Raw genomic sequence first — 27,753 nt, forward strand, 5'->3', positions numbered from 1 at the left:
TGGTCCCAAGCATAATTCTGGTAAAATAGAAAATGACATTGCAAATCACTTGGTGTTAAATATATTTCAAATCAAGTCTTGAAATAACGCCAAAATCTTGGCAGAAAGCAATGACAAACAATGAAAAAAGCAAGTGAAGAGTAGCAGGGGTAGGCTGTTGCTCTTTTCAGCATGTATTGGGCAAACTGTTTGTTTGTCTTGAATTTTCTTGCTGGCAGCGTTAATTCTAAGCTGTAAAGAAGCCATTACTGTGTTAGGTATCAAGAGATCAAATGATCAAGGAGACTGTGAGACTGTGTAGGTGCAGTGATTGCCTATTTGTGGTAGCAATTTGAATTTTCATTGTAATTATTTTAAGCAAGGGCAGGAAGAGCTTGATAGTGAGGTAGGTTACTTGGTAAGTGCGAGAGAGCTGTAGTGACTATAGACGGAGGTCATGTTATGTGAAGATGTCTCCTTCTTAATAAGAGAACGGAGAAAGCAATGCTAGTTGCATTAGGACAACGTGTAGTCTTCAGTAATCAAATGCCTTTTCACTGTTGTTTTTCATCACTGATTTGTAAAGAACCAGGGAAAAATGTCTCCAAGAAGCTCCTACAACAAGTGTGCTTGGAACAAAGATGTCAGTAGAGAGGAGAGAATCATGAAGCCTCTCATAGAAAAGGAGCTTAATCCACACATTCGGAGGGCCACCGACAGGAAGACAACCCATTGCTGGAAGCTGATGTGCAGTGCAGGTTTACTAGCTCCCCTCCATTGTCTTCTCTTTACATGTTGGAACATTCCTATCACATAGCAACATGGAAAGTTAGTTCTAGACTCCCAGTGATTCCTATTATGAGTCATTCTGTCTCCTTTGACTATGAGTAGACTGGTTTCTAAATATATGCATCAGAAATAGGTCCTTAAGACTAAGTGTTGTGCATCCACACCCCACCAGACCTTTTCCTCTGTCTAGCTTGCACTGAAAAGAACAAAATGCTTTATAATTACCAGCTTCCCCTTTGTTTGAAGTTTTACCATTTCTGTATAACTCTGCGTGATCTGCAGTGATTCTCTTTGAAGCAGGTAGCTTCGGTGGCCTTTTCCGACTCGGTGACACTTCCAGGCTTCTAAATCTTCAAGCACAACATCTTGGTGGAAATAATTTTTGTTGTATTCCATTGGCTGATGGGTTTTTTACCTTTTTAATATATATAGTGTAGTGCTGAGCCAGGCAGACATAAAATTCCTTCTTGGGAGATGGACATATATGTTTATACAAGACGCATGCAAGGTGCCATATGGCAAATCCCCAGCTTTCATTCCCTGCACATCCTTGTGTTTCAAATGCTTGGGAGAACATATACCCCTGCGGAGTCTTTACATGGTCTGCTGGCTAGAACTTCCATGGAAAAGAGAGGCTAAATGGACTAAGTTAAACATAGGGGAGTGGAGATCTGGGAGTTTAAAAGTTCAGGGTTTAATAAGTAAATGGGAAAGCAATAACCCACTGGCAGTTCATAGTAGGCATGCTCTGGCTATGAGTGAATGCTGAGAGGAAAAAAATCCAAAGGAATAGATTTTCTCAAACTTGCATGTATGGAAAGACTCTGTCTTCTCAATGGGGTCATAGCATCGATGAGGAAAGCATGTTCACAATAGGAACAGTGCAAGTACCCTCATCTGAAAAGATGTGAACTTCTGTCTTGAAAGAGTCACTCTGGAGGTCCTTTAACCTACAGGCCTTGTCTAACTACAGGCTGCAGTGAAAACTCTGCTGGTGTCCATTTAGAGCAACAAAAGAGACAAACCAAAGGGGACAAGGGCAGGTGAGTGTGTACTTAACCCTGAATGGTGTACAGTTGCCTTATACCTTACACCAGTATGCACAATGTCATTTATTTGGGGTGTGTAGATCGATTTGTCCCAGTTGAGCTGGTCTCTGGAAGCACAGGTTGTTGTTCAAGCTCATGTGTGAGAGCAGGGAGTTTAAACCAGACAAGACTGACAGCAGCTTCTGTGTGTTATGTGTGTTGCTCATATTGAAAAATACAGTTGTTGGTACCCAGATGGAGTGACCAGCTTCAGCTAGGGTTAAACCTTGTGAATCTAAATCAGACAATGACTTTGGTACAGCCAGCTTTGTACAGTGCAGCAGCAGTCTTGCATCTATGGCATCCTGGAACATGTACTGGGAGGTGAGGCACAGGTTGGAGAAGGTTAAAGGTGGTGGTGGAAGACAAGGTTGCAAACTGAGCTTAGAAATGAAAGGACGATGGAGATGAGAGGAGAGGTGGGAAAGGAGAACGGGGCCAATGCCTGTATATGCATCTCCTTTGAACATGGTTACTAATAAGGTGGCAGAGGCAGGAGCCCCTGTTCTCCTGGGCAGGGCAAGACGAATCATAAGGATATATCCAACCTATCAGAAATACTGAGAATTAAACCTATTCCAAACACAAGGCTTCTTAAAAAAAAAAAAAGAAATACATCGAATTTCATTACATTGAGCTTATATTCTCCAAGTGCCCATTAGGTGGGTTTTAGGATTTCCTTTTAATTAAAATAATGTTTGTTGAGCTTAATATTTTCCTAAAACATTTATTTTAATGTCTTTTCCCCCTGTTACTGCAATCCAAGTAGTGAGGAAGGATAACTGACCACAAAAAAGGCCAGATGTGCTGAGAATAATATTTTGCACATTGCCTGGCAACAGGCAAAAGGTGATTCCAAGCTGAGGAGGCTATGTAACAATGAATGTAATGACAAGACCTGTGTTTCATCAGGCTCCAGAAGGTTTTGTCCTGATTGCCACAAAAGAGGGCAATGGTAATTTTCAGTCTGTTCTCAGCTCTGTTTGGGGGCATAACTTAGAGGTCTGAGATCCAGATAGGAAGACAAGAATGCTGAGTTTCAAAAGTGAGTGGAATGGGAGACTCCTTGTGATAGCAGAGAGTTATTTTATTTCTCTGTCAATCTATTCACTGTTACCTAAAATGGTTATATTCTTACACATCTAGAGCCTAACTCAGAACATCAGCTAAGGCTGTGAAGTCACTGGAACCTAAGCACATGGCATGCTTTTTTTTGAATCTTGGCTGTACTTGCTAACTTCAGAAAGTGTTGTGAAGGTCTCTGCTGGAAACTTAAACTACGAACCATTGCAAGCCATGTTAGCACGGAAAGATGTAGTGTATTGTTACTGCGTTCTTCTCCTGCCTCTTGGAATCCAAGATTACCTTTAAAATAGCACGAGAAAGTGAGATATGGGAGCCATATGTATCCACATCCTTGAGGGTGAAAAGGTTACAGATCTCTAAACTACTGAAATGCCTTCAAATTGTTTTAAGTTAGAGTGATACAAAATCAACCACGCTGCTTTATTCGGGAACGCCAGCCCAAGTCATTCACTCTTTCAAAATCCTGTGTGGAGTCTGCAAAAAGAGATTCCACAGAACAGAAATAAAATGCAATCCAAATAACTTGTTTTAAAAATAAATTGAACATGAAATAACAAATATAGATGTAGCCAACACTTAGGGTCCAGATTTTACTAGAAAGACACACATGGGTTGTATTTATCTTTCACAAGTTTTTAAGATTGATACTCGACAATTTATTTCACTAGCTGGGTTGTTTTAGATTACAAGAGTTTTCTTAGCCCTTCTGTCTTCACTCATACATCAATGTGAAAGTAAAGCAATAAGTATTTCTGTTATAGGGTTTTATAGCATGGTGGAGGAAGGAGATCCTTCTCTTTTATTCTAATCTTATTGACTGCTGTTGGTTTTAACCCTAATCTTTCATAGCTTCGTATCCCCTTCAACTAGGCAGAGGATCTGCCACCTACACGTGACACACATATGTAGGACAATTTGGGTTTTCACTTGATTCTCACTATACAGTATAGTCTGTAAGAAAGAATCTTTTGGCTCTCACTTACTGTGTTTTTATTAAGATAGTATACAAGCATTATAAAAAACAAAGCCAAGTCCCTGCCAGCTGTATGAAACAGGCCTTAAAATGTGAACAAGTTGTAACTGATACAGAGGTCTAAGGTGAACCTGGGATTGTGGTGTGAGCTGCTTTGTTAGTCTCTGAGATAGATACACACTCTTGAATGCAGCAGTGAAAATTCAGTGCTGTTATTGTTAACTACTTCAGTTCTCAGGTAAGGAGAAAACAGTAGCAAAAGAGACTTGAAGATCTCTTCTTGTTGCTTTGGAGAAAAATCTGTTGCCTTCCTTTGCCAGCGTAAATGAACCGAAGGAGCTGTTCATGACAAATGGTCACATTGAAAGTCAGGATGTTTGACCCCATGGGCTGCCCAAGGGGCATAAAGAATTGCGGATTTTTATTTGAACATTTTGAGTAACTTTTCCATAGAATCTTGACTTCGATTGATAGTCACTAGCTGGGTGGTTGTGTCGTTGTTTCCTCAGCATGATGTTCACATCGTGCATTTACTACCTGTGCGACACAGAAGACTCAGATAATTATTATTAACTGGCAGTGTTCAAGACCAGGCTGAATGGGGCTTGGAGCACTCTGCTCTAGTGGAAGGTGTCCCTGCCTGTGGCAGGGGGTTGGAACTGGATGAGCTTTAAGGTCCCATCCAACCCAAAGCATTCTGTGATTCTGTGATATGACTGAATTAATGGAACAGAAAAGGAATTTTGCACTTTAATGTAGAGCTCTGGGACTATTCAACTCTGAGGGGCTTTTTGTTGCGCTCTAACGCAGGAAGGAAACCTTATGGGGCACAATATTGATATCACACAGAGATGAAATCAAAACACAGAGAGAACTTCCAAAAATACACAGGGTAAAATTTAACCTGTAAAAAGAATATATGAGTTCTCAAAGCTTTGTGAGAGCATACATTCACCTGCATAAAGAGTCATGGTCAGACAATCTGGGACCACATCGTATTTGTATGATTCAAAAGTGCTAATCTTTCATATTCAGATGTTATTGAAAGTCTTCTACTGAATTACAAATTATTGGAAAGATTTCTTAATGTGCAGAACTTTAATCTTGCAAGTGGTGAAAAGCCCAAATGGTTAGAGATCTGTTGTGTACCCAATGGTGCAAATGACTGCAAAGAGGTCAAAAAAAGATCTGAACATCCCCTCTTTAGAGCCTCAAAGCCAAGGTCTGGAAGTCCATGTTTAGGATATCATTTTAGGAGCTTGAAGATATAAGTGAAAATAACAATGTTACATTGGGGTAAAGTCTGCTTAAGGCTCTAAAAGCCCTCCCATTTACCATGGAGAATGGTATGACAGGCATACTAAACTTTGCAGAAGTGTTGATTAGTTGTTGAAAATGTTGAAAATGCTCTATATTCCTGAAGCATTTTGAAGATTCAGTGTTTTGAAAGCATTCAGTTCATTTGTTAAAGCCTTCAAGCAGGCAGCATAATGCTGTGCATCTCTCCTGATGCTCTTAAATTGCTGACTGTATAGGAGCTGTGTCAGTCACTCCAGCCGTACAGTAACGGAGATTATTCAGCTCTAGTTATGTGGAATGGGTTGCTGAGTACGGGTTCAGTCTCTTCTCTACAATACATGGCTTTGCTGCATTGGCACCTTTTGAGTTAATCGTTCTCTCTCAGTGGAGGGCTTTGATGGCCTCTTGTAGCGTGGCTGATTTTCACTTGTTTGAGACAATCTGGTACTGTTTGGTCTTTCACTCTCACGTGACTCATCCAGCTGCCAGTAACAGCGTTCCATTTCTCAGTGTTGTCGTGGTAAATTTTGGACATCACATCCAAACAAAACCAAGAATGGCAAATTTATTTATTTTTTTTTTAATAAAATGAAGTAATTAAAGAGAAGAAACAGTAAGGAAAAAAAAGAAAGGCAAATGACCTAGTTTGGTCTTCGCCACAAACCCCACAATGCTCTGGGGATATCGAAGTATGTTAGGCAAATACTTCAAATCTATCTCTATTTTGAATGTGACTCATTTCAATTATGCATCATTTCAGTTATTTGTTCATTGGCCTTAATGAGGTAAACTCCAAAGCACTGCAACATGTGTTTATTGTTGAATAATTGCGCTTTCGGGGAGTTCTTGCTGTTACCTTCTTAGCCTTAATAGCTAATTTTATCAGCAAGAGGGAAGCCTTCCTGAATGGTGAACAAGATGTTCTCCAGGGATGCAAGAGAGCTGCTGCCCTTTAGTAGGGTTGTTTTAAATGCTGGTCTCATTGTTACACAGACAGGTTTCCCTTTGTGTGGGGAAGATGTTCAGCTTTCCTCTGGGAGAATTCACCCCTAGCAAGACACATAGGGCTGATTCTGCAGACCCTGAGCAGTGTGAGGTGTGTAGCCTCATCACAGTCAATGGGACCAATACTCACATGTCTTAATCTGGCATAAATCAAGAAAAGTCTCCCCCAGAGTCAGTTGCCCCAGAATAAAGGAAGCAAGATATCCAAAACTTAACCAATGTGATTACTCATATGGAAGGAATTGCCTGATTGCAGCCTTTGCACACTACTGTATCAACTCTTCCATTCCCTCCACGAACACTTAAATGTAAAGATATAAATCAAAACTGCAGGACAGAAAAAGAGAAAGACAAAAGTTACCTTGATGGATTCCACTTCCATGAGATCCTTCTGGAAACCACTCTGCTTTTATTAGATTTACTCTCTGTAAATTAGGATTAGTTTTTTATATGGATTTATGAAATAGCTATGGTTGTACTGAAAGCAGGGTGAACCCTCTGGTATAAGGCAGGGAGCATGTGCTCTTTTCATCTGTTATTGGTAAGTTACAGTATGTAAGTTAAAGGCCCCTCGATGCCAGTGAAAGAAGAGCTCTTGTTCCAGACACGGAAAATGCTTAAATCTTGTGTATGCCAGCCAGTGATATTAATATACTATAAAACAGCTAGTTGTCAAAAGGCCAGATTCTGTTCTCAGTTACACTGGTGTAAACCGTACTATTTTCCTTCTTTTCAGAGGCAATGAATTTGCTTTCACGTGTGCTTGAACGTGGACTCTGGTTGTCTGTGTTCGGAGGCAACCTTTCGATTCTTACTTTACTTGCTGTGGGGCTGGTGCTGCTCCTTGTCTGTCATTGTTCCAACTCCCATGTGGTGGGCACATTTCAGAGGGCTCTGATGCAAGCGTGACTTCACTCAAGGCACTATTGTGCAAGAAACCTCTAGTCTTGTAAATAACTCTGTAAGGTGCTTTGTGAAGGCAAATGTACAGTGGATTGGCTGAAAGACATAATTTCACAGATATAGCATGAGTGTTCTGTTCCTTTGCAGGGGGAAAATGTATTCTCTCATTTGACAGCTATAAGAGAAGATAATGATTTTTGACAGCACAGGGATAATGCTCATGTTATTCTAGGAAATCTCCATCCTCACGTAAATAGGTATCGGTGTGTGCTACAGTTGGTGTTGCTGAACTTTGGTGAAGGCTTCAAGTTTCTGTTTTGATAATATGATAAACTTGATAAAATGAATATCTAGAAAGCTCTAATGAATTTCAGGCTTGTATTTTTGGGGGAATGAAAGAAAGTGTTTTTATTACAAACCCAGTATAAGTCTTAAACATTTAAAAAGAATCTGTAGTATTTTGGAGGGAAGGTACATCTTGAATATATTCCAGGTAACACTGCTGGTGGAAAAGGAGAGGAACTGTGAACTGGGTGTTTTCAATATGACGGGTCGACCAACTTCTCTTAGTGTGGTGTATGCACTTTAAAAGTGTATAGAACTTATTTCACCAGTGTTCAACACTATTTAGATAACCTTTAAATGCTTAATTTATCTATCCAAATTAACGGCCATAAGCCTGATTCTACAGTCTTGCAGAAGTAGATATCAGCCTTGAAGTGAGTTAAATTATGATGGGATGAAGCCAAAATAGGAATGGGATAAAGCCCAACGGAGCTGTGGACTCCAGAGGATATCATGATTAACTTGTGTCATGATTACAACCGGGGCAGTGCTAATTGTCACAAACATCCCCTTAGGAGCTGAAAGGCATCCAGAGTGATCTTCTGAAATGCTTTGGTCCGAAGTGGCTGCCCTGTGCAGGCTAAAGGATGCTACATGTCTGTACAGTTTCTTCATGTCTTTAGTCATTCAGAACAATCACACAGTATAGGTGAATTCAGGTCTCTGAATATACTCCTGAAATAATTAGAACATATGTATTAATTACCAGGACAAAGGCTAACAGCCCATTTTGTATAGTTAAATACATACTCATGTATTATTCCTAAAAATCTTACATGAGCTTTTTGTCTATATAAAATAATGCTGGCCGACCCTTCCTGAGGGTTGCCTTGGTACAGTGATGGAGCTGGGTGGGAAAATCCCAGTATTGTTTTTTTCCAATTTTAAGTATTCTGACTTCTTAAAAAAAATAGAAATCAGATAAAGAAATGGTCAACAAATGTAATGTATCAGCCAAACGCTGAAAATGTTTCACTGGAAACAGGGAACTCTATTCTGGAAATGTCACAATAATGCCTCATGAAACTTGTAATTTTGGTGTCACATGTACCCTCTCTTTTCTGTGGGTCTGGATGCTTGCCTGCACTGCGTCTTCATCTGCCATAGGGCTTTCCTATCACAATGGTGCTGCAGAGCATGATGGGGAGGCTGTGGAGCCCAGCCAGTGGAGGAGAATGGACTTTTGTGCTGTGATCCCTTTTACAAATTCTCCAGTTACCAGAGACTTTTTTTGCCTTCCCCAGTCACCTGTTTCTTCTCATTTATACTCACCAAAACCTGAACGTGATTCTCATCTCTTTCAAAGCATTCATTGACTGTCATTATAGAGGACCACAGCAGCCCAGGCTCTCCCACTTGCCTTTGCTATAAGGTTAGAATCATTTAGGTTGGAAAAGACCAAGTCCAGAAGCATTAATGGCTGCCCATAAGAGAAAAAGGGGGTTCATGTATGTTAAGGGTATCTTTGCTTTGAGAGGCTGTGTTGAAGATCTAGTATTTTAAAAGCACAATTCATATGCAGTGGTGAAAATGATGGGAAATGGCTACTGTGACTTTTAGCTAGCCTCTGAAGGCTATATTTCTTACAACTACTTTTATATATGCTTATCTATGAGTATTTGACTAGGTCACTAGAGGTAGAGAGCACAACTAATATGGTTTAAGTTAAATGGAATTGCTGGTGTTTGACCAATGCCATCTAAATTCTCAGTTTCTGCTTTGTCCTCTCTTTTTAGCTAGATTGTCATTTGTGGTTCTAGATGTATTTCTGAAGAATATTGCTATAGCTCTACTCTGTTTTACCAAGTCTGTTAAAATGTAATATTCACCAGGGACAAATATGTTATTATTATTAGCATTAACATTTATAATAATAGCTTGCTTGGAAAATACAGTTAAATGTATACATTGAAACTAAATGAATTACAGTTTTTCACACTGTTGACCTGACAGTAAAGTAGAAACATGCCCATCTAAAGTCATAATGATAGAGATAATTGTCTGCAAAGAAAAACTTGTCTTACGTCACTGTTTTCAGAGGGTGCCTCTCCCTGAAAATAAAGGGAGTCTAAAACATCCCTCTCCAAAATCTAACACAGGCAAGACCCCACCATAAAAATAAACAGAAGGAAATGAAGCTATCGGGCTAAGGGGTTTTTGAGTTACATTATGAAGTGTAAAATAGCCACAAAACTTAAAATGAGAAATAAACAACCGTACTTCAGAGATCCACATTCCTTTGCAGTTCATTTTTGCTTCCTTGTGAAACCTTTCATTTCCACTGCCGTGTCATTTACAAGAATTTTGCAAGTAGATCTGAACTGAGCATACAAAGCAGTAGTCAGGGTGGAGGGTTCTTAGTCAAAGCCTTATGATTATTAATTTCTTTTGGGTTTTTTCGACAGTGAACGGTGGCTACAATCATTGTAACTTGATCTCTGAGAAGAAGAACATGATGGACATGGAGATGACAAGTAGCTCGGTACCTGTCTGCAGACAAGGTCTGTTCATCCACACAGGAAACTCCCTGATGCGAGACCACCCACTGTCCTGTGAGAGACTGCTTCATGTTGGTCAGCTGAACTTGACACACTCCGATATAAGGTACCACTGCATGTTTTATCGGTTGATATACTTTTGCTCTTCTGGAGTGCTTCTGTGTTGGAACTATTTCTCAATACCATCCACGGGTGTTACATTTGGAAGGGTACTTTTGGCTTTTGCTTCATTTTGAAAGTACTTTGCATGCTGCTTTAACCACACTGCTCATCTGCAGGTTTGCACTGCAGGGACATGCACGTGTGCACAGAAAGTGTCCAAGGCAGTGCCAGGAGGAGTCACTGTATGTGCAGCTGCAGCCCTCTGAATTGGAGATTAAACACAGCTGCTCTGTGAGGGCTCTTCCAGCAGGCTCAAAAGTCAACGAGAGCTCTGCTAGAGGCTTAAGCAGGGTCAGACTTGCCTCCTCTGTACCGCCACCCCAATGCCATGTTGTTTCTAAACTGCAGCCTGGAAGGCAGGGATGATACTTACTCCCAAACCAATGTCTCCCATATGACAATTTGGCATGTCACCATCAAACCTACAGGAAGCCAATGCCACTGCAGCATTTCCTTTAATGAAGTATTTTCAATGTTCCCATACAGCCACATCCTTGGTATTTGCTTTTAAGGCCGTAATGTGAAAATTTGGTCTCTGGTTTTGATATATACACTGTAGTTGGATATGCTATGAACAGAATCTCTATTTAAACATTTGCTATAAATTAATTATATGAAAACACAGAACGCCATTATTTTTTTGTTGTTGTTACAAATTTAACTTTACCAGATTTTAAACAAGTACCCTAAACAGACATCCATTGTGAATAGAAGCCTGCTACAAATTAAAATCTGTCCATCTATTTTAATTGCCCTGCTTTTTGGCAGGCAATATAATACGGAATAATCTTGACCTTTTTGAAGAGCTGTAGAAAAGAAAAACCTCAGTAAAGTTGCAGCCTTTATCTTAGATACTTGGAATAATTGGCACTCTGTGCATGGAACTATCAAGCCCAAATTTCCATAGTCATAGCAAGAGGAAATATGGCCTACAGCTTAGTCTTGGAAATCTGACTGTTTCTGATTTTATTATACATATTTATGTCTTGTTTTCCCTTTTCCATTTACTGGTGGGGTAAGAACATCTGTGTTTTCAGGAGGAGGCACAGGAATATGGCAAGCAAGTGGAAAGAGTTTGTTTGTTTGTTTGTTTGTTTGTCTGTTTGAAAAGGACAAATAATATCCATGCCACATAACAAAAATACCCCGCAGTTGCTACAAGGATTTGTAGATGCCTTTGCATCTGGATGTAAGTCTGCTCCCTCTTAGCTTCTTTCTGGCTCACTGTGGGACTAGCAGTTACCAACCTTCTTTTATTCTATCAGTTTATGAAACAAAGATAATTAGGGCAGGAGCAAACAAAAAGGAGGAAGAGAATCCTCTGCTTAGATCTTTATGAACCTTTTTGTAAAATCTATAATGAAGAAATGACAGATAGCTGCATACCAGGCATCGCAGTACCCACCTCGGAAATATGAACCTCTTCCAGCCCCCATTTGCAAGAGGATTCCCAGAACGACATAAAGGATTGTCTGCTGCATGACATGAGAAACTAGCAGGTGACAGGCCTGATTCCCTCCCCTTTGCTTTGTAGCATGGTCTAAAGCCTTGAGGCTCTGTTGTTTCTAAGCAACAGTTTGGAAATGTTTGGAGATGATCTTGGAGGACCTTCCCTTCATTTACGGGTTATTTGTGTGTCCCACTAGTCATGCTCTGCTTGTCTGTCCACCTCACTAATACTGCTTTTGTCTGCATGGGGTTGGCAAGGTAAAGCCAATGCCCAGCTTTGGTCTATGAACCTCATAGACACAGTGTGTAATTTCATCATTATACTACTCATGAGACACTGAGCCAAAACCTTGCCTCTTGTGAGAGAGGATGGACAGCAGTTGGGATGATTTCTGTTCATGGTGTTTGTGATGCTAAAGGTTCTTGGCAACCAAGTAACAGAAAACATGGTCTTTCCCTGAAGATCTGAAAGCAGGAGAACGTAACTGAGGTGGGGGTGAATGCCCATCAGGTTCCAGTGAAGTCAGTGGGAGCCAGGGGTGCTCTGTGCTTCTCCAGATTTCAGCCTGCAGTAGAAAATAGAAGAAATAGGGCTGGAACAGAGAGATATTGGAGCACACAGAAGTCAGGGCAAACTCTGGTTGTTCTGTCCAGCTCTAGTAACCAGCACAGAAATAAAGGAAGGTGCAAATTCAGATGATCTCTCTGGGTTGAGCTTTGAACCACTCTGCATTTCTAGGGTATGGAACACCCAAGGAAAACCCAACAAACCAGAGAGCACCTCCCCTAGCAATCAAAAATCTCCCTTAGGATTTGGGGTTATGATTGGCTTTGTCCTTCCTTCCCTCAGTGCACTGAAATATGTTATCCCCTTCAGCTTCTTCCTGAACCACATTCTCTCAGTAACTGTATTCTAGGGATGACTGCCTTAATCCAAGAATCACAATCCGCCTTCTTCCCAGCCCCTTTTTCCCACTCAGTTAATAGCTTTTAAGTTGTGCAACATAATTGCTGCGACATGCTATCTGTGTGTGGGACTGGAAAAGTCCTCATACCTTCCTCACCACAGCTGCAGTCAGCACACAGCTAATGTTGGCCTTTTGTCAAATAATCCATTATCAGTCACGGCAAGCCTGCCACTATGTGCTCGCTGCTCGGCATAGAAAACTGGGAAGACATCAGAGCAGTCAGATAGCGTTGCAGAGGGTCCCTGGATGCGCAGCAGAACAATCCCCTCCAGCTTCTTAAACCTGTCAGTTATCACTGATTGCACATTTACAGTGGCAGTCAAAGGCATGTATGTTTTGTAAATAATATGGAGATTTCAGATACAGTCGTCTTTTCCTCTGAGGGCAGTTGGGAACTGCAGTACTTCTGGCATGGTGCTACTGGCCTTGTGCTCTGGCTCCAATTACCACATAAGGGAGTCTCTTTGGAAACACTGCCTTAGTATCCTCTGAGAGGCTGCTGTTACTCTTCAAAGGCCTCACACTCAGCTTTCATGTGCTTAAGCAGCAGTTCTGTTGCCTCGGATTGTCCATCCCTGGTACATGGATGCTCCCTGTGAAGAGGGGCGTGTGGCGTATGTTCTCCTGCTGACTCCACTCCTTTCCAGGGCTGCTCGTTTGGAAGCTTCCCAGAGCTGCTCATGCTGCGTGTCCGCGCAGTGCTCTTTACGCTCTCCTGCGCTCATGTGTCCCTTTCGCTCTCCTCTTGGCTGTTTGTTTCATATGCATTTATATCTGGCTACTGTCCAGAGATTGTGAAATCCTTACAGCCAGCACTGCCTGTGTGTACCAGGCCCGGAATCTGATCCCTGGCTCCAACAGCAAGATGCCATTACAGGAGCAAACAGCCAGTGGGTATAAGAGGAGTCACCCAGTAAGTTGGATGCCAGATGTTTTGTTTCTCTTTCACATCAGTTTTATTTCTGTGCCCCTTCTCCCCTCACCCTGCCCAGGACTGGGAGATTCAAGCAGGGCTTTCCGTAGAACAGTGAGGGCAAAATTCTGCCAGGAACACCAGGAGTTTGTATTAATTGTATTACCTTGACGTTAAGTACCCCAACGCTCAAGCACTGGGACAGTGAAAGAAGAAGGCTGGATTCTCTCAGCAGTGTTAAGTAACATAGGATGTATAATATATCTATATGTAGAGCACTACAGAGAAAGCTGCAGCTCCCAGGAGGGGCTTGCTTCTGATCTGCAGAAGCAGCCTGTGCTTATCATTATGTAGGCAGAATACAGGTAAGACGTAGCTGTGGCAGTGGGAAGCGTGAATTCAGCAACTTCCTCTCATTTGCTTTTGATAAGCTGTCCCAGCTTGTCTTTTGGTTCAAAACTCCCCTCTTTCATGTGTCTCACATTCTGCACTGCAACATCAGAGCAATATAGTCCTGAGTCTGAGTAAGATCTTGTGCTGGAAATGCAGATCAATGTTCCTGGGACTTTTGGGAATGTAATATTTCTCAGGACAAGGATATTTGTATCCATCCTGCAGGTTCTCTGCACAGACTTCAGCTTGAACTCCTCACATGGTCTTCTGGCAAGATAGGAGCTTTACATAAAGCCTAATAATATGACACCAATTATCGCAGGCTGAAACGTAAGGCGTGGGTTAGCTTTATATGATGGAAGAAATGTGTTGGGTTTACTTTAGCCTGAGGCTTTGGGACCGCTAAAGCATGATACAAACTGAATTATTTCACAGAGTTCTTGTACAGAAGAAACTAAGTAGTAGGAAATAGTGTGGTGTGCTGTAAAACCTTCCTCAGAATAGGTTTAAAGCAGCACACTTTCTACTGGGGGTTGGAACTCGATGATCTTAAGGTCTTTTCCAACCCTAACTATTCTATGATTCTACTCAGCAATGAAGCTACAAGGAAGCAGGGCAGGGTTTCCCAAACATGTGCAAGAAAAGGTTTCTATGTATGCTTATGGCCCATATTTTACAGACTCGCGGTTCTGTACATGTTAAAAAATAATGTATGGATATGTATGGGGTTTGTTTTCTTTTTTTTTAATTTACCATCTGCAAAACCAGGTGCTTTAAGTTGACCCTGAGACCAAAATTAAAGAGAGGAATTATAACTAATGGTTTATGGAAACCTCTCTTTAAATTTCTGGTGGCAAACGCAAGATCTGATTGTTCTATAGCAATGAATGGTGGGGGATTTCACTTCTTTCATAACCTTAAAGGGGTTTTTAATATCAAGCCCTACTGGCTGCGAACTGGTGGAGCTTAGTGGTTCCACTATCACTAGTGGATGCAGCATTACCAGTTGTGTGCCTCACAGATGGAGTTTTTTGGCAACCTTAATTTCATGGGGAGCAAGCCTTTTTAAACCTTGCTGTTGTTGTTTCATTCTTTCTAATCCGTGGTTCTTTGACAGCTATCACTAAGGAAGTGTTAGAAGTTGTCCTAGTTTCCCATCTTAATGTTAGTGGTGGAACAATGGGAATAATAGTGATAAAGTCATCAAAGTTGTAAAATAAATGCAGTTGCTTCACAGCTTCGCAGTTTAATGTATGTGTATATCCAAAATACCTTATGTATATGTGTTTCATGCTTTAAAATGTGTCAGATTTATCTCAGCTGTGGTGTCATGCACAATTTGCCCAATAGCCAGGTTTTCTTCAGCTTTCGTGATGCTAGCATCAAGCATAAAATTCATTTAAGTGGAACATGTCGGTGTAAGAGCCATGGAGCACCTCTCTGGGGGGTTTATTAGTTCAGGTACAGCTTTCCAGCACACAGATGCACTGTTTCCTCTTCTTGGTCTGGCACATCGCTGCATGATGAGCCATAGGTTAAACCTTCCCGTGCTTTAGGGATATGTAAGGAACACCTTCTGATCCTCAGAAAAAAACACACAGTTGGGTCACCCCCAGTAAATGTTTATAGCTGAGATAAAATGTTTTATTTTAAGGCATAAGTCAATTGCTAACTGTTTGGAAGAAAAATGTTAGGAGGAAACGTTTCCTTTCTGCAATGTCTATGGGCTATTCCCCAAGGTTCTCCTTCCTGAGTGATTGGATTCAACACACATCCAAAAAGCTTAAAAATCCCTTCTGAAGAACTATTTTCTTTTGATTTGTAGACACATAATAGACTTTAATATGAAAAATAGAAATGGGAATACACAGACTACCAGTTTAAATCGACAGGTTGTGAACTTTTCTTAGTTATGGTTTGTAGACCTCTTAGCAAGCAAAAGTATTTGCTTGATCTCTCAGCTACTCCAGACCACTGGTTGAAAATTAGCTGTTCTTTATATATATTCCTTTTTTCCTCACTGATCTTGCTCCTTTTTTCATTTAGAGAAGGAAAGCATCTCTCTGAGATGCAAGCAAAGCTCAGTTTGCTTTTCTTTATTCGTGTGAACAAGAATGCCAAGGCATTTCCCCAGTGTGCTCTGAGGAAAATGCTGATATTTGAGTAATTAAAAAATGCCCAAAGCTCTGAAACTTCGTTCTCAGCTATTGTTTTGCCCAATCTATTATGCATTGAAAACCTAGATTGTGATTGATGAACTGCCTGTAGCAGTGGAGGGGAGATTGTCTGTTCTGTGCGTAACCCAGTGTGTAAAATTAATCCTGTGTAAAACGATGCTGCCTTTACAAGGGTTGTAGAGGAAACATTGCAGATGTTTTGGGTGTAATTGCTGCATTAGACTGGCACCGTTCAACAGAGAGCAAGTGCTTCTATTCTGCAGGGTTTAACAAGTGTTGTGTCTCATAGAAAAATCATAAAGCCTGTAGCAGTTAGTGATACTTAATGCAAACTGTATTACAGGTCACCCAGGTTTCAAGACTCAGTTGATTCTGCTGCTCCATGCCTGAATGGAAGTCACCCGGCTCAGCACATTAAACAAGAATGCCCGAGTGATTATAAGGTTCTGTCTGAGGCTTCCACACATAGGAGGATTACGGAGGGGATGGAGCTAAGAGCCTCTGGTAGTCTGCATCCTGAAATAGACCTAATGAATAATAGCTTTACAAATTCACTTTCATCCTACTTGTTTAATAATGAACATAGCTCCTCCCTGGGTCCTTTGTCACTTGGCACCCCTCAGCACTCGGCCAGGCTACAAACAAGCAACCTGAAGAAGAGATGCATCTCTGTTGTGCCGTCTTCATCTGAAGGAATTGATATTACAGCTATCATCCGCACATCACAGACGTCACTGGTCACCTGTGTGAATGGACTGCGAACTAATTCAGCTGGCATTTCCTCTCAGCCTGTGGAGATCAGTCATCACAGTGCTCAGAAATCCTCTCGGCCCCAGTCTTGCTCTCAGCCTGCAAACCCTTGCAGTATTCCCTCCCCTCCAGCATGTCTTGTACCTATTTCTGCTGAATGTGACAGAGGTGACTGTGAGCAGATACAAATGCAGCAAGTCGAGGAGAATGGAAGCCTCAGCCTTCTGATGAACGGTACTAGCATCCCTCATCAAAACACCTTGCACGGCACCCAGAAGGTGAGTTTCTTAAAACAAGAACCAGCTGATGATTATTCCTCCACTGCTGATCTTTTTCGACATCACCAGGGGCTGCCTCCTCCTTACCATCTACACCAGCAGCTAAGCCAGGCTCAAGGAACGCTGCCTCACTTGCACGCCTCTATGTCTCCAAAGTCCCTGCAGCCCAGCGATGGGGATGAACAGGACCTCAGCAATGGCAAACAGGTCTGTCAGTGGATTGACTGCAGTGCCACTTATGATCAACAAGATGAACTGGTCAGACACATAGAAAAGACTCACATTGACCAGCGGAAAGGAGAGGACTTCACTTGCTTTTGGGCAGGCTGTGTCCGCCGATATAAACCCTTCAATGCTCGATACAAACTGCTGATTCATATGAGGGTTCATTCTGGAGAAAAACCAAACAAGTGCATGGTAAGCCTGGAATATATTTGTTTGAATAGAAACATAATGCTCTGCTCTCTTTCTTGCTCTCTCTTCAATCTTATTCCAATGTAGTTGTTGTGTTTTCCTATAACTTAGTTTGCAGCAGGCTAAAGGGGAATTGGAGAAAACCTTAATCTAGAAGGAAATGTCTGAGTAAGAAATACTGTAGTTCTTGGAATGGGGATTCAGTTTCCTTATAGGAGAGCTTTACTTTCAATACAGTGCTTTATTTTTTAACATATTCATTAAAGCATTAATAAAGTGATGATCAAAGCACACAGCAGTCATTTAATGTAAAACAAAGTCACTGAGCCTCGGGTGACATTTTTAATCAAGAAACATAAAACACATCTAATGAAATTCTTTTCATTCCTTCAGCTGAACAATAACCCATAGACTTGTGAGTGCCGGAGTTTCAAATGGTAGTTTAGAAAAGAAAAAGAAACTTCTTAAAGGATTTTAAACAGTTAAAGAATAAAAGAATATCTTTAATTACATTCTCAAAGGTTTTTTAGGGGCTTGTTTCATTTGCAAACCAGAGCTTTAAAAATAAGTAAAAACCATTGTTCTCTTCTGATCAAGAAGATGTAAACAACATCAGTGTTCCAAAAAGAGGATCTTGGGAATAACACCATCTCTGCATCTGCCCACCATGATGACAATATGGCCAAACTAAAATAAAAGTTAATGACTTCCATTAAGCTTTCCACATGTTTGAAACAACAATGATATAAGACCCTGACTGAAACTGATGAAGCAAAACAAGTTTGACATAAGCTTCCAAATTGGGCCATGAAATTTGGCAAGTCTTGTTTGTAACACCAACACGTGTGCATGAGCACACACACACACACACAGACACACAAGTACAGACAAAGGGAATGGTTATAGCAGCAGGTTGTGGTTCTCGATAGATGGATTTTTTGACTATCTGTTTTATTGTTTTGATCAGAGAATGATATAATGGAAAATGTTTGTAAGGAAGTTAGATCAAGGCAGATTTTTCCGTGACAAGCTGGAGTGTTCTATGGAGGAATAGGAAAGAACGTCTATATAAAAATCTTGGGGTTTTTTGTCATTTGTTCAAGAAAAAGCTTGCTGGCCTGCAATGGTTATGGAAGGGAGAAGGAAGAAGACAGTATTCAGAATGTGTTACAGAGAATAATTTTCTCTGGAAGTGGTCATCCTTATTATCTTCTTACTTCCACTGGATAAATGAAAAATGTTAACTTAATGCCTGCGCTGTTCAGTGGGTATTCCCTAAAGTAAGGCTGCAAACATTGCAGATACTTAGAGAACTCCATCAAGTTGTCCAAGATAAAATGGAATTACTGTAAGACTTACCCCTTTCTTTCTCCTTTGAGAGAAAGGAACTGACTTGCTCGTTTCCAGAAGTAGCTCAATCACAATTTGCAGATGTACAAAGGAATTTAGCTTCCTATTTAAATCTTTTATTTGGTCAGAAATCATCAAAGGATAATCCAAGTTACTTCCTGCCTTCCAAACAAAAGTGTAGGTAAGCAAGCCGTGAAAGCACACTTGCAGATTCTATATTAGCCTATTTGTTGGTTTTAGTGTTTTTATCATCTGGAATGAGATCAGGCTTCTTCCAACTTTTATCTCATAGTTTTTAAAAGAAATACTTAAAACATGAAACCCTGATTAGCTTTACTGTGATGCTGAAAGATTCAGTAGATTCCATGGGTGAGGGAACTTTTGTCTTTTTCTGCAAAATGGATATTTGATGGGTATTACAATAGCAGGTTTCTAATGTTACATTCCCATTCCTACAGGAAACTGGATAAACCAGTGATGTTAAATCATGTAATGTCTTAGCAAATGCTAAAAGTTCCCTACTTTCAGTTATTTTCATCTGCACTAAAGAACTGGCTTTTGATAACATCTCATGGTTTAACATTGCGAATAGGTTGGAAAAACCTTTACATCTGATATTGCAGACAGCCTTCATGGCACATATCTTACAGCCTTGGCATGTAAGTACATAAAGATCTGTTTTATTTGAGCAGATATTGCAGTTGTTCCCATACATGGAATGCCTCAATCAGAACTAGGAGCTTTACATTGCACAACTTGCAGTTAACTCCTCTACTCCCAGAATAAGAGCCTTCCACTGTCAGTAGAGGTATCCACGTATTAAATGTTACAACCTGGAATCCTGTGTGGGGTAAAGCTGGATCCAAGTGAGCACATGAAAAACATGTCGCCTTTGCAGATTTAGTTTTCTACTCTGGAAAGACCTTGATCTAACAGGGGCAAGATCCAAAGCTGCAACACGGCTCCTTAAAGTTATTAATATCAAGTGGGGATTATTTCCCCAGCGAATTCCATTCCACTTTAAACCAGCATTGCTGTGCAGTGTTTCATTGTGCAGTGATGTCATGTCATTTTAAATGATGGCTTTTCTTTTGATGTGGTAATAATTGTGCTGTTATTCCTGCGAATTAAGAAGGCAATTCATTCTCTGACTATAGAGGTCTGAGATTTTGTTTCGTTTTTGCTGTAGCTCTGTTAAAGTAACTTTACATCTCTTGGTATTTGTAGTGGAGATTTTCTTTCGCTGTTCACAATTACCCATTGTACTTTCTTTTTAAGCCCTCGATTTTGTTCCTCTCTGTAAGATTACTGCCTGACTTGGTATTGAACTGCTCAGAAGCTAACAGTGAGCAGCACCCCACCCTCGTACTTTTCCATGTAAAATTATTAATTTCTTATGACAGGCTTTGCTACTATGTACTGTAATAGACAAAGGAATTTTGGAATTCATGCTACTTGAGAACAGGAAATACAAGAGACATTTTGATTGAAAAGTAAATGGTTCACTAAAACTGCAGTTAATCCTTTTATTATCTTTCCAACAGCAGTTTCCACAATACTTTCATGAGGTAAGCTTCCTCCACTCCAACTGTAACACTCTCATCATTACAGCTGGTTTAAATTTAGCTAGCCTGCTTCTTTCTGTACTACAGACACTCGACAAGCAAAACAGTATCTGGCGGAGAGAACTACTGATGTTTCGGGTCCATATTCTGCTCACTGCGTTTTGTTGCCAAAGCCGGTGCTATGAGTATTCTGGTTTCATCCTCTCTTAAATATTCTAATTGAGCAGTGACTTCTCGTCATTGTGTCTCTCAGTTTGGTTTTTCCTTGGGCTCTGCAAGTAGTCTAAAGGAAACTGCCTAATCTCTTTGCAATATCCTGTTATGTTTCATACTTAACTCATGTTATTTTAGTTTTATTAAATTTGGGGTTCATCTGCATTATAATCAAAAATATATCCAACAAAAATAATGATGCAATGCCTGTAAGACTTTAACTTCTGAAGATTAATTTCATGCTTTTTTAGATTTGATGTCCCAGACAATTGGAATTTTGATTGTCTGAGACAGCAAAAATTAGCAAGCTTAAATGGTTTTTAATATATAAAAAAAGAAAGAAGTTTCTCATAGCTGCATCTTTTAGTGTCTTTCAGTTCTTCCAATACTTTGGTGGGTAGAACCCTGCTGATCTCCAGATATTACATCCTCTGTTTAAGCCTCTGCTTGCAAATGTAAATATAGAGCTGCTCCTTTAGTTGACTAGAATTGTTTGATTTGGACAAATCCATACTTGGCTTATTAGTTTACCCTCTTGCACTCTTGTGGCTTCATAAAGAGTAGAAAATTAAGTTCCCATCACTGCATGTGTATGTGCTCAGGGAACTTACGTTGCAGGCCTCCACAGACGTAATCAAGGTAAATATCTTTATGATATGTGATTTCCACAATATGCAATTAGTGTTTACAGAAATTGGGTATCATAATGCATGTGATACCCATGAAAGGAGCCGGACAGTGCTAATAGATGTTGTTAATGTCTCTAGTTCATGTGTTTCAAAGAAACAAATGCCTCTTGAGTATGTTCTAGACCTGTCTGTCACACCATGTGCTTGCCTAGATAGTTAAGACTTTGAAGCAGAATCTTTTTTTCTTGCATACATGCAATGCGTTCACTTTGGAATAGCCTTGATGCAATGATCTGATTGCTGTATTGCACACAGTGAAATTCAGCACCTCTGCTGTTTGTAGTCAGTTCTTTTGAATCCCTAAGGGTGAGACACTGTAGGTCCTGCATTAAACATGGGGAAATTGAGACATAGAGAAGATAAGTAACTTGCCTAAAGGCAGCTTTATGCAATTCTAGCATTTCAGTGCAGATCTTGTGTTCAAATCACTACATCACACAAACTGACCATTTGCAATTTACCTATGAAACAGATTTTTGTACAGATTATGCAAAAGATAGCAGCCTGGCTGAGCTTCCTGTTATTTTTACTGTACACCTATGACGCAGGTGATTCGCCATGTCATAAACCTGTGAAAACATTCATCAGAAGGTTTGTCTATGTTTGTAACACTTATTACAATTACAGGAGAAAGGGGCCTATAGAGCAGATTAGTAGTATTGCTTCTGCTACTAAGGAAACCAATGCGGAATCTCTGTTCTCAGTCGATAGCAAGTATTATGCTGTCTGCGGTCAGTGGGGAGCATGAGTCTAGCAATGCATGGTGAGTAATGAGATCTCTACAGGCTACATCTACAGATGAGTCTAAGGACAATCCTGCATCTACAGGGAAAATAGGTCTGCATGCACCAGCTGATATGCTTTTGAATTACTTCACCTAAACAATAAGTTTCCATGCCTGACTCGAGGGAATGTTGTGGAAGTCTGGAAAGTATTTTCAGCTTTTGGGATGGAGGGTGTCATGCACTGGTGCCAAAAGAGTGCTTTAAAAACCCAATAATAATATTAGGCTCACTTTCTTTCCTTTGAAGTGAATGGTAGGAAACATCCATGCTATCAAAGCTGCCTCACCAGAGAGCTCTCTTTTTGTTAGGTCTCTGATGGCATTTCCCGATACTGTCAAGGAACTGCAGCATTAAAACCACTCTGAGTAGAGAAGTAGGCAGCAGTTCAGTGGTTTTGTGAAAATACAGTGTTTGTTTGTTTACAAAAACCACTACAGATTAATGACAGTACAGGGTTTAAGCAGGCACTGGAGGGCGGGCTGGCAAATGGCTTTAAGCTTGGCACTGTCAGCTCATGCCCAATGGCAGTTGGTGAATTTGAACTCTTGCCTGTCCACAGGAGAGCTCCACACCAGCAGATCCTGCAGAGCAAAAGCTGTAGAAATTACTGGGCCCAGATTCCACTGTGGATGGGATTGTCCCATGTTTCAGTGCAATAGGACAGATGCAAACTTCAATTCTTAGTGCAGATGGGACGTTCAGTACAATGGTGCTGCACGATGGTAGGGTGGCATCAGGGGCTCGAGATCTGCCTTCTTGAGCTAAACAGCAGAGGGAGTAGCTGCCAGGGTTTTCCCTGAGGGATTATCAGCTTCCCAATGTGGTCCTGGGATTGTTGACCTTCAGATCGTGCTGTGAGGTGCATCTGCTTTATCAGGTTGATAGAAAAAGCTGTAGGATGCTGAGCTAGGTGGACTTCTGCTCTGACCAAGCAGGGCTGGCTGACCATTTTGTTATTCTCCAGCAGTTTGTTACAGGTTGGGTCTGGCTGCTCTCAGGTTTTTGTTTGCATAAATCTGAATAAATACAAATGTAGTAACTTGTGACTGTCACTGCCAGCACCCACAATGGTTCTCAAGTTCAGTTGTGTGCCTTAAAAATGTTACAGGACACTGAAGTGATCTGAGAAATGGAATATGGTAGCATAGCATGGAACTTCCATGGAGGGGGCTTTCAAATACATACTTTTCTATCCTACAAGAGCATTTAATTCCACAAGCTCTTGTTTTATTTTATTTGGCTTGATAAATTAGTAAGTAATTTGGGACCTGGTTAAAACATAATTATCCTGAAGTTTTCCTGGCATATTTATACAGAGCTGCTCACTGTGTGTAGATACTGCTGTTCATTCAGTCTTTGAAGTAAGAAAGAGAGTGGGATAATAACAGCATGGTGAGTACTCTCCCTATGAAACTCACTGTCACAGGATATAATGTAATTAAGTACCGCTATTATGGTTCTCAGTGTTGGATAATTTCCACTAATAACAGTATCTACTGAAGGTAAGGTGATAGCACTAAGCAGATAGGGGTTTAGTGAACAGGTAGCCTTGTGACACAGGGGTGGATATTCATTTCTGTGTCCCCCATCAGAAGTTTTACCAGGTGTTCCATGCCATTCTTCTCAAACCAGTTGTAGTATCAGTGTAAAACAGGTTTAAGAGTAAAACCACTGGTGAATGTGGGTCACCTTCAATTTGGAGGACAGGGAACAGGACCGGAGGAGTTTGTTACTATGGACATTTTATAACCTGTGTACTATTTCAGAAATAATGAGATGTTTCTGTATTTTAACCCATCTTTTTTTTACATTCCATTTCAGAATGAAAAAGTGTTAAACAAAGATGGTGGTTTTTTGGTGTTTAAAAGCTTTCCACATTTGGTTTATTCAGTGTTTCTGTTTTGTTAGCACAGTCCCCAAAACAATTACATTTCAGCTCATCCTGGATTGATTTCTCTTCATTCTCCAGTGTTTTGATTTGGCTACTGAAATACATATTTTTAACCACAATTCCAAATGTGACATGGTTTTAGTAGAAGGAAAATGATCCACTCTCCTACAAAGCAGCAGATACTTGTCAGAATCCTAAACACTCAGCTTCTGCAAATACTTGGCAATGCTCTGATCGTCAAAGAACATCTTAAAGGAAGGAAACATTTTTTCTATTAGAAATGGCTCTCCACAGTGACTGTACCGCTTGGCACCGTTGTGGCACACAGAAGAGGTAGTTGCATCAGAACTCCTTCACGCTGAGCAAAGTCATTCATGTTCTTAGTCAAATAATATAGGCTAAAGCATGCCCAGCTTAGCAAAGCAAAATTTATTAGTTGTGATCTGCAATGTCTGGCTGCCAGATAAACTCCTAGGCTTGTCTCCCAGGTAGTTTTGGAATATTTCAGCTAGGCTCCTTTGCCTCCCCTTCGCCCAGTTAGCGCACAAAAAGGACATCTCGACACTATGGTTTTATCTTGATCCTCTTGTCCCACAAAACTCAGTAAGTAGTGATTCTTTTGCTTTTTAAGACACTCAGAATTATTTCCAGCTCTGCTGTGGCCTGGCTCTGGATGATACTCCACATGTAGATTTATTCAAACCCCAGTCTCAGCACAGACCTATAAACCTCTCATGGGGCATCACTGTTTGAAGATACCTTGCAAGCAGCCTCTTAACTCCCAATTAATTCCAGCTGCACCACAAGATCACTTTCTTTGCCATACAGATCAATGAATTCTATCAAATGATCACATCTGAAGATGCAAAAAGGGAAAGGCTTTGCGGCCTCTAAGCCCTGGGTTTGCAATAACTCTTAAAGATTTCTGTAGCTCACCATTTCCCATGTAGCAAAAGTGTGACAAGATTTCTTTCTCACTATGCATCCTGTCTGGGAGTGAATCCTTCATCAGTTTCACTACATGAATCTGCGCAGCAGTAAAGATGAAGTGATACACCCTCAACTAGTCAGGTGCCTTCTCCATTATACTCATAAGTATTACAGAGCAGTAAACAGAATTGTGAACTACCTGCTTCCTGTAGGAGTGTCTTAATACACCTCAAGAGTACCTCAAAGATGTGTCCAGCAGTTGGGTCCTAACACTAGAACTTTGCAGGGTCCAGCATCATTTTGGCAGGGTGGGTTGTCTGCAGATCTGGGAATGAAGGTTGCGTGGAGTGATTTGAAGGCAGTCTGCAAATATCTAATATTGAGAAGCAATATTAATTAAAATATTAATATCTAAAATTGAGTAGCTATTTTTTTCTTCCTGCAATTTAATTTTAGAATATATGGTATCTGAATATTATTAATCTTGTCATATAGAAGGTGGAGGCCTTGAAAGCTCTAAAATTTTAAGCAAAGTACTTGCAATTGTGTTCTTGAGGTTAAGTGTTTGGCTTTATTTTATTTCTCTCTATGTGTTCTGTGGGGCTTATTAAAAATGGCATGGAATTGTTCTGAACTCTCTGTGATTTCGCAGTGATTAACCTCGAGAAGGAAAAGCAGTTTGAATCACCTGGCAGAAGGCTTGGGCAAATTAAAAAGCAGTAAAATTAAATATTGTTTAAAACCCATGCCAACGATCTGCTCATTAATGTTTCTTATTAGGCCAATACATTTTAATACTCTGTATTAGCGAAACATATGTCATTTAATAAAAATGTTAATCTGCATTTGCAGGCAGCACAGAGGCTGTAGAGTCGAATCTCGGGGGAGAAAGAGGAATTTAGTGCATATTAAAAACTTTATGCGGTCATTTATGCAGTTGGATCTCAGTTCTAAATGCGATGCATTTGTTTGTTACTTCGGGGCAAACCAGCAACACTCGGCATTAACAATCAGATGAGGAATGAAAAGCCATCGTTGCACAGCGCAGGGTGTTTATGTCGGCTTGGGCTTCACAATGGGCCAGATTCTGAAATCTTCGCTCACTTGTTTAGCAAGTAGCCCAGTGGGCCTAGTAAAAACATAATGTGCTATTTAAACCAAATATATCAAAACTTGACCTTCTGGCATCTGACGACTCACATTAAGCAAGATTTTCAAGACACCCTGCGTTTGGATAGCTTGATTTTGGAGGTGCCTTGCTCTAATAGGGAACCTCTGAAGCTGAGCTCCTCTTTCTCTCAAACCAGACAGCGTGATACTAAGTCACTGACATTTCATGAGCACTTGTGAAAATTTTAACCTCACATCTCCATTTTATCACAAATACAATGAACTAAATCCCTTTCTTTCACCCTTACAGTGAGGGTGAATGATCACAGTGAGGTAGTGAAGCTGATAACTTCACACCCATAATCCTGTTTTGCATGTCTGATGGTTCCTTCTGCTGAGATCTCAAAGCTTTCAAGCTTCTATCTACCTACAGCATTTTTTGTGTGGTAAAAACTCTCATGCCCAAGTTCCAGATACAGTTGAATTAAGGCAAATTGCTCTGCTACTTTCTGCTACTTAGTGTACCGAGCACACTGGTGTAGTTGTAAAGAAACCCTGAATTTACACCAGGGTACCCAGAATAGCTCAGCCTCAAAGTGCTGAAAGTCACACATTGAGTGCCTGGCAGAGAAGGCAAGAAAAAGACTTTCTTCTTCCCACCTCTGCCACCTCTTTCTTAAAGCTGGTGTGAGACCTTTGCTGACCAGAACATCCTTTCTACTTCAGACCATTATTCATGTGAGGAAGGGTATGCAAGACAGCGATTTTATTCAGCTCTACAGTGACTTTCAAAGAGAATGTTGCCATTATAGAGTATTCAGCACCCTGTATTCTATCTCAAGGACACCTGTATCTTCTGTATTTGGGTAACTCAAAGGGGCTTTATTACAAATAGCATTTCTATCACAGACATTTGTCATTGCCTGACTTTTCTATTTACATCCCTGGGCTTATTGTGGAATGAAGGAACAATAGGAGTTTTATTTCAAAGTCTGCTTTTGTTATCTATAGCAGTGTCTTCCCTCGATCTCCTTCTCTTATTGTTGTGTACAGATAGCATATGTGTGAAGAGATCCTACACTCAGGTACAGTCTAGCTGCAGTGTTAAATAATTGATCTTGATCTGTCTTTTGAAACTGCATCCAAGGCATTTAAAAGTGGGAAATGGAAAAAGCATGTTCTCATAATCCAGCTCAGTAAAGTTTGCACAACTGCTCTTTGTTTCATCATGCCTACAATAAATCTTTCATTTTTGCCAATTGAGAATGCCTACTAAATCTGCAAATGATTACTTCCCTGAATTGTGTTGGGATTCTTGCAATACATTTTTCTTACATGGGTAATGATAAAATAAGAGTCCATCAAAAATATTTTATTGCCTGGCAGAGATCCTTTTATGAAATGGTTTTGATTCAAGGAGATTCTTCCAAGTGTTTTAGAACTGTTGCTTACAACTTTCCTTTAACCCTTGCATGGAGGGCTGCCAGGCCCTGGGAATGCCAGAAGTAACGTTAGTCACTCAGCGGCTGGTCAAACGCAGGACCTGGGTATCAGTTTAACCTGCAGCCCTTGGACCCAGACTGAGAGCATGCTGCTTCAACATGTACTTGTAAAGGGTATTGTGTTACTATTAGATTAGAAAGCTGATGAATGTCAGACTGGTGGGAACCTTGTAAAACTAATCTGCTGTGTCCATGTTGATATGATTTCACTCTGTTTCAGGGAGAGAATGAGGAAGATGGAGTATTACA

General features: G+C 40.5%; 1 protein-coding gene across 5 annotated transcripts in view; it reads left to right on the forward strand.

The window, feature by feature from the left end:
- Positions 1-27,753, forward strand: part of GLIS1 (GLIS family zinc finger 1) — a 198,975-nt gene that overhangs the window by 83,468 nt on the left and 87,754 nt on the right. For all 5 annotated transcript variants that reach the window (XM_065673307.1, XM_065673306.1, XM_065673308.1 and 2 more), the window contains 2 exons: positions 9,873-10,071; positions 16,371-17,472. In XM_065673307.1, the coding sequence (XP_065529379.1) occupies positions 9,873-10,071; positions 16,371-17,472 (1,301 nt within the window). The remainder of the gene's footprint in view (positions 1-9,872; positions 10,072-16,370; positions 17,473-27,753) is intronic.

This window comes from Lathamus discolor, chromosome 3 (assembly GCF_037157495.1).
Source record: "Lathamus discolor isolate bLatDis1 chromosome 3, bLatDis1.hap1, whole genome shotgun sequence".
In the NCBI taxonomy this organism is placed as follows: Eukaryota; Metazoa; Chordata; class Aves; order Psittaciformes; family Psittacidae; genus Lathamus; species Lathamus discolor.